This window comes from Hydra viridissima, unplaced genomic scaffold (assembly GCF_058129835.1).
Source record: "Hydra viridissima isolate aposymbiotic clone 2 unplaced genomic scaffold, HvirCarnegie_v1 scaffold_5, whole genome shotgun sequence".
Taxonomy (NCBI): domain Eukaryota; kingdom Metazoa; phylum Cnidaria; class Hydrozoa; order Anthoathecata; family Hydridae; genus Hydra; species Hydra viridissima.
The window spans coordinates 14,003,292-14,016,322 of record NW_028324304.1 but is presented as its reverse complement, the minus strand read 5'-3'; the positions used below and the strand labels follow the sequence as shown (position 1 = coordinate 14,016,322).

Below are 13,031 nucleotides of genomic sequence, written 5' to 3'. Positions count from 1 at the left end.
GAATAGTACAACTATACATCTATAATAAAATAAGATTTACTTAAATACCTATTATCTGGAGAGCTTATTTTCTTAGATTCCTTTGCTTTAATGGAAGACACACCTTTGATACGCAATCGATTAGTTGCAGTGCTTTACAAACTTCCTAAAGAATACCAGCTTTCATTTGAGCTTAAACTTACACAATATGGGCCTGATGAATTGAATAGTATACTTCTTTTAACAATTGGTGGAAATGGGACCGTTTATGGCGATAGAACCCCTGCAGTTTTTATCTCATCAGAAGGTTATTTACAATTTTATTTTGTAATAAATGGAAATGATGCTCAACAGATAAATCACACGACCAAACTTTTGTTAGATGATTGGACAAATATTTTGGTAAAACAAATTGTCTTGGAAAGTAAATTAAAATTCATAATTGAGGTTGCGAAAACAGTGATATACTCGGTTGAAAATTTGGACCCACGGGTATTTTATGACGTCGAAGTATATTTGGGAAACCCATGGGTGACAATACAACCAGGATATGTTCGAAACTTGATCATTACAAATGCAGCTTCAAGTAAATTTATTATTAGTTTGATTGATATATTCAACTTTTACAAATAACCAATTTCATATTGGTTACTTTTTCTAGTAAAAAAATAAATAATAAATATTGTAACAAATATTATGGGTATTATAACAAGTATAATCTAAGTTAAAGTAAACATAATATTTGTTATGGTAAATAATGGACTTTATTAATATTACATTTAACATTAACATGTTGTGAAGCAATAGTTTAAAATAGAAAACTGAAGTAAATAAAATAAAAAATAATTAAGGATTAAATAGAGTTTGTTTGTGAAATTTATTTTTACAAGCTCTTAAATGTTGATGGTTTCATAATAAGTATGAATATGAATTCATTCAAGCAACAAAAACATCTGCGCGATATTAAAAAAAAAATGTCAAACTTAAGTCATATTTAAATCTTTTTCAGACCTCTTCCCATTGGTATCCTGATGTTCAATCATTTTAAAAGGTTTTTTCGAATATCTTAAAGGGTTGAATACATACATACATACATACATACATACATACATACATACATACATACATACATACATACATACATACATACATACATACATACATACATACATACATACATACATACATACATACATACATACATACATACATACATACATACATACATACATACATACATACATACATACATACATACATACATACATACATACATACATACATACATACATACATACATACATACATACATACATACATACATACATACATACATACATACATACATACATACATACATACATACATACATACATACATACATACATACATACATACATACAAAATATATATATGTTTATTTTTAAAGTTGCGTTTTAACAGGTTAGATGATTTATTTATTAAAAAAAAAAAAAGGTTTTATTAATTCTTTTACGATTGAGCTAATATCTTTTCTTTAATTTCGTCTAGAAAATAATTGCAGCTTTATACCGCATCTGTCCAGTGAAATAAAAAAGTATGCTTACATACATTCATGTTTTCCAGACTTTTTGAATGTCTGACAAAGTTTTTAATTTTATGATGAAATACTTTTTATACTTTTTTATACAAGCGATGAAGTACAAATTTATGTGAGCATAGAAGGGAATCCGTTGTGTTTTATTGATCTTGAAAATATAACTGTTTACTTACATCACGAGATAAAATTGTTTTACAAAGGGTTCGTCCGAAATGATTTAAATTTGAGTCTCGTATCTTTTCACGAAGCCAATGAATTCACTATAACCTTCGTAAGTTTTTAAAAACGTTTTATCTGTTCCTTTTTTCTCAGACACATATGTTCTTTTTTTATTTTTTATTTTTTGTTATAAATATCCTTCTTTTAGGTGCGTAAAATGTTGCAAGGTTCGTATGTAGCATTTTCAAATATGTACCACGTTGACCAAAGTCAAATACCTCTAGGAAAGACTAATGTCTCTATTATTGCAGTCTTTTTCTGGCCAGAATACATTCGAAATAAATTGAACTATAAAGATATGAAGTATATTATTTTCATACCCGCAAAAAGTTCAGTACAACCAGGTAAAATTCTTATGTTGATAAATGGTAATCCTTGTGTGTATAGTGTAAGGGCAATTGGATGTTCTTAGGGATTGGAGAGGCAAAGTTAAATTATTTTACAAAAGTTTTGTAATAAAACAAAAGTTTTGTGACAAAGTTTTGATTAAGTAGAAAAAAAGGCCACAAAAACGTAAATATAAACAACCATAGTTAAGATGGTTGTTTATATTTAAGCTATAGAACATGCCCTAAACATGTTCTATAGCTCATCAATTCATCTTTTAGGATTTGTCTGAACTGAACACTTTCTACAGTTGGTAATACGACACTTGAGATATGTGTTTGAATGTGATAACAAGTTTTAATTTTTTCACACCTGTCAAACAACCCAAAACACAATTGAAATGAACTCGACTTAAACCTTAGAATATACAACACATAAAATGAAAACTTTTTTTTATCATTATCATTAGTTGAAATGGTATTTTTGAACGAATATATACAATGTATGGATTTGAGGTAGAAACAAAAAACTCAAATGAGAAAACTTGATTCTGAAACGTTTCTTTTCTGGTTCAAAACAGAAACAAAAGACTTTCTTATTTGAAATATTTTAAAAATGGTTAAGATAAGGCGCTTTTAAAACGTTTTTGGAATTCTTCAAAAATGCAAAATAATAAAAATAAAAATAAAATAAAAAACCTTGGTTTCAAGTTGTAAACCTTAATTTTGCAAATTTTTTTTTTCTGTTTGTTTTTTATTTGGTTTGTGGTCATTTCTCTTTTGCGTTTTCTTGTGTTTTAATTTTAGTGAACAAGATTTTTCTAAAATGGAGTTACAATCATCAAAACGGAACATATTTCCGGACTGGTACCCATCAATATGTTTGCACTGCAATTCAAAAAAGGTAGCTCTATTTTAGCCCTATTCAAAATGCAGCTCTTAGGTCAAGTGCTTCAGATCCTTATTTGATATCTTTAAGTTCATAAAACATATAAAAATGTATACCCGTTTTCTTTTATTTCACCAGTAAACATGTGGTTGTAAATACAAAGAAATATAGTAGCTTCTTCTATAGAAAGTTATCTTTTGTGGCTAAGATTGCAACACTCTTATTTTGGCAAGATTTATTCCCCTCAAACATCCAAGTAGTGAGATCTCACAACATTGTTGTTCACAGTTCTGCTGCACACTTTTTTCTAACTCCTTCAACCCTCGTTTTTCTTAATTCTAACCTTGGGCAAAACTTTTCTAATCGCATCAGAAAAACCTTCCCGTAAATTTGTAAATCTATCAAGAATTATTGATAATCGTTGCTAATTAAAACGTAATATATAAGTAGACTAGAACAGCTGTTCAAAATTTGACAGCAAACCTCAGTTTCATAAATCACATGTTCCTTTTTATAAAATCAATGGGAACAATAAAAAGACCTTCACTTTTTAACATAACAACAACCAAATATTAAAATGTAATCTAAAAGGGATCTTTATATAAATATTTAAAACATGAAAAATAAGTGTTATTACATTAGGATTATCTTAGGATTAATATATTTGTGTTAAACAATCAGTCATATTTAAGTATTGTCTGAATTCGCTTAGAAACAAAAGGTGCAGCAGAAAAGCTATATACATGCTTGAAACAAGTGTTCAAATTTACTAATTTTGATGAAAAATATTTACCATTGCATATTAAACAGACATAGTTCTTAGAAAACACGTCTTAAGCACATTTTTATTTCTCTTGGTTATTTTCATTATAGTGAAAGTTGTCAAAAAAACTAAATTTATTGTTCTACTTTTTCATTCAAGGCAGCAAAGCTCGTGCTATCAACTCGAAATAACCACTGGACGTGTCAGATGTAAGTATTTAACTTTGCAATTTGATATAGTTTTTGAAAGTCATAGAAGCAAGTTTCTTTCTAAAATTGACACTATGATCTAGTTAACATAGTGGCCCTCAACATAATGAAGACTGATAAAAATGTCAACGAAAACTGTTTGCTGATCCTAAAAGAACATTATTTAGACGCCAAAAAACTGTTGAAACTAAAATCCTGTTATTAAAATTCTTTAATATTATCAAGTGAAAATGGTCTTAATTGACAAAAAGTAAAAAGGAATATCTATAATATCCATTAAAGTTTAAATGTGCATTAAAAATAAGCTGCAAACAGACCTTTTTATACTTATGCAAATTCTTTTACACTTATAAAAGAAATATGCCAGATATATCTGTAAATCATGAAGAACCTAGCTCCAAGGTTTTTACCTAGGCTAGTATTTTAATTTCAACGGATTGGAATCCTCTACTTTATGTTCTTCAAAGTTCAGCAAAAAGTTTCTGCTGATGTTTAAGAGCCCCAATGTAAACAACTCGAAAAAGTTTCTAGTAAATTCGGTAATAAACTTTGTCAAGTTTATTACCGAATTTACTAGAAACTTTTTGAGCTATTAAATAACTTCTTATCTGGAAAAAAGAGAGTTTATACATACTGTGCACTTTTTTGCATTGAATATTCTTTGATTGAAATAATTATGTGAAATTAGGTAAAAGATTAAATTCAATTGTTTAGTAACTACGGAGCTTCTTTAACATTTTACAAACTCAACTAAGTCCAATTTGTGGGACGTCGCAAGGGAACAATGTGTCGTTAAACAACAGATAAAATGTCTTATTACTGATTTGATCAATTTACCATAGTGGCAACGTTATGGTCGTTGAGTTCAAGTAACCTAAAACGTGTCAGGTCCACCCTATTTAAATACCTAATTAATTTGCAAGATCATCTAAGCAGGGAGAATTTGTAGAGTGTAAAAAGTGAAAAACTTAATTGTTACGGCAGTAAAAATTCCAGTTATCGTATTATTCTAGAATTTGCTATACAAATATAAGTCGGTCGGTGAACCGGGGAAAGTCACAGAGTTTCACTTTTTTTTGTCTGGAAATTTAAATTTTTATTTTAGCAAAAAAAAAATCTAAGAGGATTGTCTTTTAAATAATTTGTCACTCTTTAAGAAATGAGTGACTTCTTTTAAATAATGCCACTCTTTTTAATCAATTGCAATCTTTTCAATAAATATCACTCTTTTTAATGAATGCCACTCACTAAAGTCTGATTAAAAATTGGTATAGTAATACAAATAAATGTAAAAGCTTTTTTTAGAACTCAGTGAGATAGGGTAGGCATCTAAAATGGAATGTTAGTAAGAAGATTTCAATATTTTTAAAAATAGTTTTTATAGTCCACCAAAGTTACTTTCCCTCATTTAGCTATTCCACAATATTATTTGTTGCTTGATAAAGTAAGAAATAACTTAAAATAAAGTTAACTAATAAAAAAAAAATTTAACTGTTAATTTAAAATAAAGACAACATTAACACAATCAATAAACTTTAAAAAGCATTTTTTACGAAACTTTATAGTGAATACTTTGGTTACTAAAAATGTTTTCCTTCCGCATTATGTGATCAAATCATCGTCTAATTATCATCAATCTGATCATAGAATTCAGTGGTTAATGCAGCAAATATATAAATTACTGAAAAAGGACGTTTTTAATGTTGAATAAACATTTTTATTTTTACTTAGTCCTTCCAGTTCAACTACTCGATATGATTGGCTATGATCCAAGCAACAACTTCATTTACGGGTACACCTTCCGAAACAATATTGTTGAGGTCATTTTAAATGACGAACTAACGATTAACATTATATCTAATAAAAGATGGTCAAAAGTCAAAGGAAGCAATAATTTTAAATGGACTTGAATGTTTAACACGATGCAAGCATGTATGTATGTATGTATGTATGTATGTATGTATGTATGTATGTATGTATGTATGTATGTATGTATGTATGTATGTATGTATGTATGTATGTATGTATGTATGTATGTATGTATGTATGTATGTATGTATGTATGTATGTATGTATGTATGTATGTATGTATGTATGTATGTATGTATGTATGTATGTATGTATGTATGTATGTATGTATGTATGTATGTATGTATGTATGTATGTATGTATGTATGTATGTATGTATGTATGTATGTATGTATGTATGTATGTATGTATGTATGTATGTATGTATGTATGTATGTATGTATGTATGTATGTATGTATGTATGTATGTATGTATGTATGTATGTATGTATGTATGTATGTATGTATGTATGTATGTATGTATGTATGTATGTATGTATGTATGTATGCATGTATTTTGAATTTTATACACTGCATATACATTTCGAGAAAAAGCGAGTTTTAAATAAGACGATTAATAAATAAGGAATGCTTCACGAAAGAAAGAGTTAAAAGATAAAAGTTGTTAAGTTGATACAATATAAGTGAATATTCACCATTTTCGGTCGAATTAACTAAGACTAATCAATTCGACAAATTCTTAACGGATTTTGGGAAATGATTCGTCTTTGGATAAGTTATCAATGATTTCTCATAGTCGGCGTTTACTAGAAAATATACTCACAGTGAGAGAAATTGTTAAACTACTTGCATCTATAATTCGTTTTCAAGTTGTAAAGTATTGCAATTAAGTTTAAACGAATTGTGGGACATTTGAACTTTGATGCGCGTTTTTCTAACTACTTGTTCACACATAATCGAGGCATGGTAATTTACAATTGAGAAAAAAGTATATTTTTGATGTAAGCACAGCTGTCTAAATGACAAATTACAGTTTGAATTAAAACTCCTGGGATTGACTAGAATGGACTGTTATATAAATCTAATTAAAGGGGAATAAAACTATATTTGATTATTGCGTATATTTTTTAATCTAATAAATTATAGAATATATCCACAAAAAACATTGGAACCATTCAGAGATTGTATTAACATTAGGCAAACTCTAAATAAGGCTATTAGAAGGCAGGTTTAGCATGATTAAAAAATATAAAAAGCTTGTCTCAATTATGAATGACAAGAAAAGTTTATATATGCTTGTTCCACAATGTTGCTAAAAAGTAAAGAGCTTCGCAGACTTAAAATCATCCATGAGAAAAGAATGCAGTAAGATTGCACATTTTTGAGCAAAGAAAGATGTTGAGACTGTGTTATCATCTTATAGGAGTTTCTTTAAACTTTTCTAACTATCGATACAAGTAACAGCCTGCCAACTAGTAACAATCAATTTTTAATTGAGACAAGTTACTGTTGAAGACTAACAACATTTTAAGAAAAGTTCATCAATGAATAATATTTGAGATATTAAAAGTGAAGCAATTGTCAGCGACACTTTCCGATTTCGAACCAGAAAACTGAATTTTAACCCATGATACTTTTCTTAACAATTTGAGGAAGTGAAATAAGATATTTAACCAAACTAAAAAAATAAAAAGTGTAAATCTGATTTAAGAATGATTTAGTAAAATAAACAAATTAAAAATGTGCTAAAAGAAAAGCAAACAAAACTTTAATACCTACCTGGTACCTACCCACTTTACTACTTTTTACTGTTAAGAAGTAGTTAAGGAGTTAAAATGTTGTTAGTTTAATAATTCATCTGCTTAACAAGTCAGTATAGTAACAAGTTGGTTTCTATCCATCACTGGACTTTGACTTCCATTCTCGTCCAATTGTTTCTGATATACTTTAATGCTCTTTGAAAAAACGTAAACTTTACTCCTTGAAAATTATTTAAATAGAATTTAGGAGATTTCAAAAAGCATTTGTGGCCGAAAAAGAGAGTGTGAAGACAAAGTGATTAAAAAGTATTTCCTATTTTTAAGAATTTCGTATCATACAACTGTGTCTTAGTTTCTTAGGGAGTATTTCAAAATCACTACAGTTCAATATCACGAATCTTAAAACGAAGTAAAAAGAAAAAACATATGTGGAGATGAGTGACAAGTTATCAACTATACACATCAAATTGCGTTTATTTTTCAAATAATTGGAAAAGTTAAAAAAGTTTTCAGATGTTTTTGTTATAAAAAGTAAACGCAGCGGTGGATTTTAGTTAAACATTGAAGCTTGAAAACAATACTTATTGATGTTTTAAACAAGTTTTTTACGATTCATTATAAATATTGCTTAATCTCAACATTAGCCACTATAAAAAGCAATTCTGCTATTTTTTTTTAATCATTACATATAAATCTATTGAATTTCTAATAAATTTCAAATTAAGGAAAATTTTTCAAAAAGTTCTAAAGCCTGTCATCTGTTATTTCACATTTTCAATGAATTAATTAAATAATAAAAAAATATATATATTTATCATTAACATCATTAGCACCTTTTCTTGGTTTATTATTAACAGTGAACAGTATTACTCAAAGTTGAAAAATAAATAAATAATAAATAGTCTTGATTAATTATCAATTAAACAATAATAAAGATGTAGTAATATTTGATAAGAAAATCTAAAATAATAAAGGTTTTGGATCACTTTGATATGCTCAAAGGTTCCTAGCAGTATTCAGTAGTTATCGCACCACAAAAGTGTTACATCACTAATTTCTAAATTGAGCTTGTAAAAGATGCTGCTGAAAATGGACTGTATAAAAAACTAATAAATAATTAATGTCTATAAACTTGGTTTCTAAAATAGTCGAAGGAAAATCGGTTATTCAAATTTGATTTAGGAAATAACCAAACGGCTCTGAAGTTAACAACCAATTTTCTCGGTTATTCTATCAAACCAATTACTTTGTTTTTTGAATTATAAAAAACGCTACTGATACAGAAGGCCTGGGAGTCAGTATTCCGTCTCAGCTGATTGGTGTCCTAAATAAAGATAAGATTTTTGTTTCAAAAGAGAATAGATTTTCTTTTATATAGAAAATATTTGTATGAAAATAGTATAGTTCAAAGAGGTATCAAGCCATCAAGCTCTTTAGTAACAGCACATGTTACTTTAAAAGATAGCAACTTCAATGACTCAAGATATAGAAGCCATAGCTACATGTAACATAACTAAGTCTAGCTATTAAAGAATGATTCTTGCCAATAAAAGTCCTGAATTGTGAAATTGTGAGATAGAAGCTCCAATTAAAAAATCAGTTCGCTTTTTCAATATTTACATTCGAGCTTCATAGCAGTTTCCCCTTAACAGTGCTTTATCATTCCTCAAAGATTTACATTTGCTTGATGCATTTAAATTCGGTAAACAATCAATTTATATACAGAAAACACAATTAATGTTTGCTAAAAACACAATTAAAGTTGCAATCCAGGCAAGGGACCAACCATATCTGAGTGAACAGGAAAATAGCTTTAATTTCACTATGAGTTAAGACTTAAAAATATTCTATTGATGATGTACATCAATCTCATAAAAACATTTTAGCATAATAAAAAAAATTTAATTTGAATTTGTATTTTCAAAAATGGTTCCTTAATATACACCTGCTGATTAAAATTTGACTTCCGCACCTACCTTAATACTTTACTACAAATAATTTAATCAAACCTTTTTTTCCTATTACCTCAGAAGTGTTCCAAGATTCCGTACGATCTTTTCTACGGAAATTCTCCTAATATTTTGGTTTTCAGAGACTTTAGAAATACAAAATTCTACTTTACATTCGTGCCTCCAATTCCTTCCTTTCTCTTAATACCTTCTTCAACTAAAATTTGGCAATTCCTTCCTTTCTCTTAATACCTTCTTCAACTAAAATTTGGCAATTCCTTCCTTTCTCTTAATACCTTCTTCAACTAAAATTTGGCAATTCCTTCCTTTCTCTTAATACCTTCTTCAACTAAAGTTTGGCAATTAACATTTCATAACTTAATAATTATTTTTACAATCTTTCACTCTGAAAAAGAAAAAAATACGAGATTACACTAAACTGAGAAAATAATTTTGAAAAATTGTTCAAAATGTTCTAAGCTTTACTGCCTTTTTCATCCAGAGTTACCAAAGGAAACAATATCAAGATTTTTTGATAACAATGAAGCAATAGTTCAAACAGGTATATCCGTTCCTTCACTCATTGAGGAAACAAACAAAAGAAAATAAATAATTATGAGTTTACTTTCTTTCGCTGGTGCAGTGAATTCAACATTACTAGTTTGATCTATAACAACAAAACACATGGATATGTTGTTATAGATCAAACAAAGTAATAAATAGAAAGTATAGATGTGGATTTGATACCTTTTACTTTCCGAAACTTTGCTTTACTGAGTTGAACGCTTAGTTTTTTATTATATAAAAATAGGAAGTTTTAAAATGTTGGGGATTAAAAGAAGATTAAACGTAATAGTGCTGAATTGGTTAATAATACAGCATATAAAGAATACAAATAGTATTGTCTGGTAACAAGACACAATTCAGAACTGGATTTAATCCTCCACTACAGCTAGACAAGAATAAAAAATATAAATGTGCGTTGGTTAACTTGGAAACGTACTCATTTCCAAACGTTGACTCTATAAATAATGACTTAAGTATTGACCAATTTATCATGACATGTCATTTACATACTAGAAGGTAGTTATAAGTTGACATCTATTAATAGGGCTATAAAAACAAGTGGAAATAAATGATCATTACAATACTACTAATGATCAACAATACAACCATATTATCCCAGTGTCAATTAGCATTCTTATCCAAAGATTGAGAACCTTTCCCCATAAATTAAGATTTCCTGTTTGAGGCACAGTTTTCTTTTTAGAAATTTGGTCCGTATCTTGATCAAACACAGCTTCTCGACTAAAATCTACCAATCTAACTGGTATGATCGTATTGTAATGACCATTTATTTCCATTTGTTTGTATTATCGTCTCTTCTACTATCTTTTTCTTTTGGTAGAAACTGACCAAATTGTTTACCTCCACGTAGTGTTCAGGAGTAGAATGTAACGCAATCTTTATCAATTTTAGTCTCTAACATTTTTAGTATCGATTTTAGTAATTTTTAGTAAAGTATCATCAGGTAATTTGGGGCAACAACTGGTAATGATTTCGTCAATGTCCTTTTGGTGAACTCTTGTAATACTTTCAATGTCTTGGGAATTGATAAAAACACTTGCTTTATTTTTGACAATTTCTGGATCTTCATGTGTGAACTTTTTCTTATTTTGGGGTTCGTGATTTACTGTACTAAGAAATTTTTTATTGTTTATTTCCTTTTTCTCTTGTGGAAAAGGCTTTTACTCGGTAATTTTTTGTAATAAATATTGAACCTGATCTTGTTGGTACCATACCTCATGGGTGATCTGTTTACTACTTTGACGTAAGTTCTCAATCTCAAGTCGTATGCGATTGTTCTCATCTTCGTATGAAGAGTTCGGTGGGGTGCAATCCAGCTGATAAGACGTATGATCTCTCGCTGGTGTATTATTGTAATAATCGGTGTTGGTTTCATATGGTAGCTTTCATTAAAATTAGATATCTGATTTTTTGTTTAAGATTGATATCCGTAATCGTAACTGTCATTCCAAAAGTAATCTTCTGCGTCATCATATTCCAAGGTCATATTGTCAACATATTCAAAACTATTCTCCTGATGTTGAGCAATACTATCTACGCCTAGTATACGAATTGACTTATCATCTCTTTGACTTTCATGGGCACCTGTTTGTGTATCCATAGCAGTTGTTGCGTAAAGTTTTTCCTGTAAGGATGCTGCGAGTTGTTATTTTTTGGAATCATAGGATCTTTACAGGTGTCGTACTATACGCAGCCAAGGTTGGTGAATCGCTATCGGCAAAAGATACAGTGTTATGTTTTGTATACTGATTTTGTAACTTTGTCATGGTTTTTACAACGGTTTCGACTATGCGACCATCATCATCAATGTTAACTGAATTATTCATTCAAGCAATTATGAATGCTTGTATGTATGTCTGTGATTGGCTTAAAAGAAGTTTTCTCTTTAAATTAGAGTTAAATTCTTGAATAAAAAGCTCTCTTTTAGTTTCTTCCGAAACTTGTAATTCTTATGACAGTTTTTCTAAATTTGCTATAAAATTCTTAACCCCTTTTTCTCCTTCTTTTAGTCCATGAAGTTGGGTTTTCTTAATCCAAACAGGTTCTGGTGTTCATAAGATATCGAAGCAGATTTATTTAAGCAAAGTGGAAAAGTAGAAAGCTGTTCGTTATTGTCCCATTTGTTAAATGTAACAATTCTCTTAAATTGAAGGAAAAATTCTTTAATGTCGTCATCCTCCTTTAATCTGTGGTAAACTATACAATCAGTCTTAATGAGCTTGTAATCTTTTCTAACCAATTAAGAGTGTTTCTCTCGTTTTTCGTCTAACCAGAGAAGCCTCCGCTTCTTGTTTTGCCATGAAGTTTAAAAGTTTTCTGGCAACCTTATTTATCCTCTTACAATTTTATCGATATATTCATCTTGTCTATCATTTTTCTCGTGTCCTAGAGTTTCGATTAAAATTTTTTATTGGTAAAACGTCAATGTTGGGTGTGACACAGTTGGGTGCAGATGATGTTTTTGAGAAAAATAGTGGTATAACATTAGGATTATCGTCGCTATGAGCTGAACCCAATTGACTTGCCAATATTTTGGTGTTGAGAAAAAAATGATGTTTTAAATGTTTTGAAAATGCGTTTTCATTTGTTTGAAAAAATTTCTTTTTATTTTCTTCACTTAAACAAAAAAAAAAAATTTTGATGTTTTTTCTTCGTTTCAAAAATAAATTATTTAAATGTTCGAAAATAGTTAATAATGTAAAAGTCTTGAAGTGTGAACCGTGCAATCATCTCACTGATTTATGAAGAAATGAGTGAATAAAGTTGATCTCAGTAGGATTCTCCAGTGTGAGGGCGGGGTTTTATAATTTTCTGTCAGGGTGGGGTTTTATTATTTTTCTATCGTGTCACGTTGGTAATATATGCGTGGTGGTGCGGGAATCGAATTTAATCGTAGCGTGACGTAAATAGTGTGATAACAGCGATGTGAGTGTGGGAGTAGCGCAGATATAGAATGTGATA

General features: G+C 29.0%; 1 protein-coding gene across 1 annotated transcript in view; it reads left to right on the top strand.

Annotated features, from left to right (window-relative positions):
• Positions 1 to 13,031, top strand: part of LOC145188831 (uncharacterized) — a 42,184-nt gene that overhangs the window by 6,480 nt on the left and 22,673 nt on the right. Inside the window, exons 5-11 of the mRNA XM_090089125.1 lie at positions 77 to 565; positions 1,510 to 1,555; positions 1,652 to 1,829; positions 1,926 to 2,121; positions 2,911 to 3,007; positions 3,915 to 3,964; positions 5,696 to 5,871. Of these exons, the coding sequence (XP_089945251.1) occupies positions 77 to 565; positions 1,510 to 1,555; positions 1,652 to 1,829; positions 1,926 to 2,121; positions 2,911 to 3,007; positions 3,915 to 3,964; positions 5,696 to 5,871 (1,232 nt within the window). The remainder of the gene's footprint in view (positions 1 to 76; positions 566 to 1,509; positions 1,556 to 1,651; positions 1,830 to 1,925; positions 2,122 to 2,910; positions 3,008 to 3,914; positions 3,965 to 5,695; positions 5,872 to 13,031) is intronic.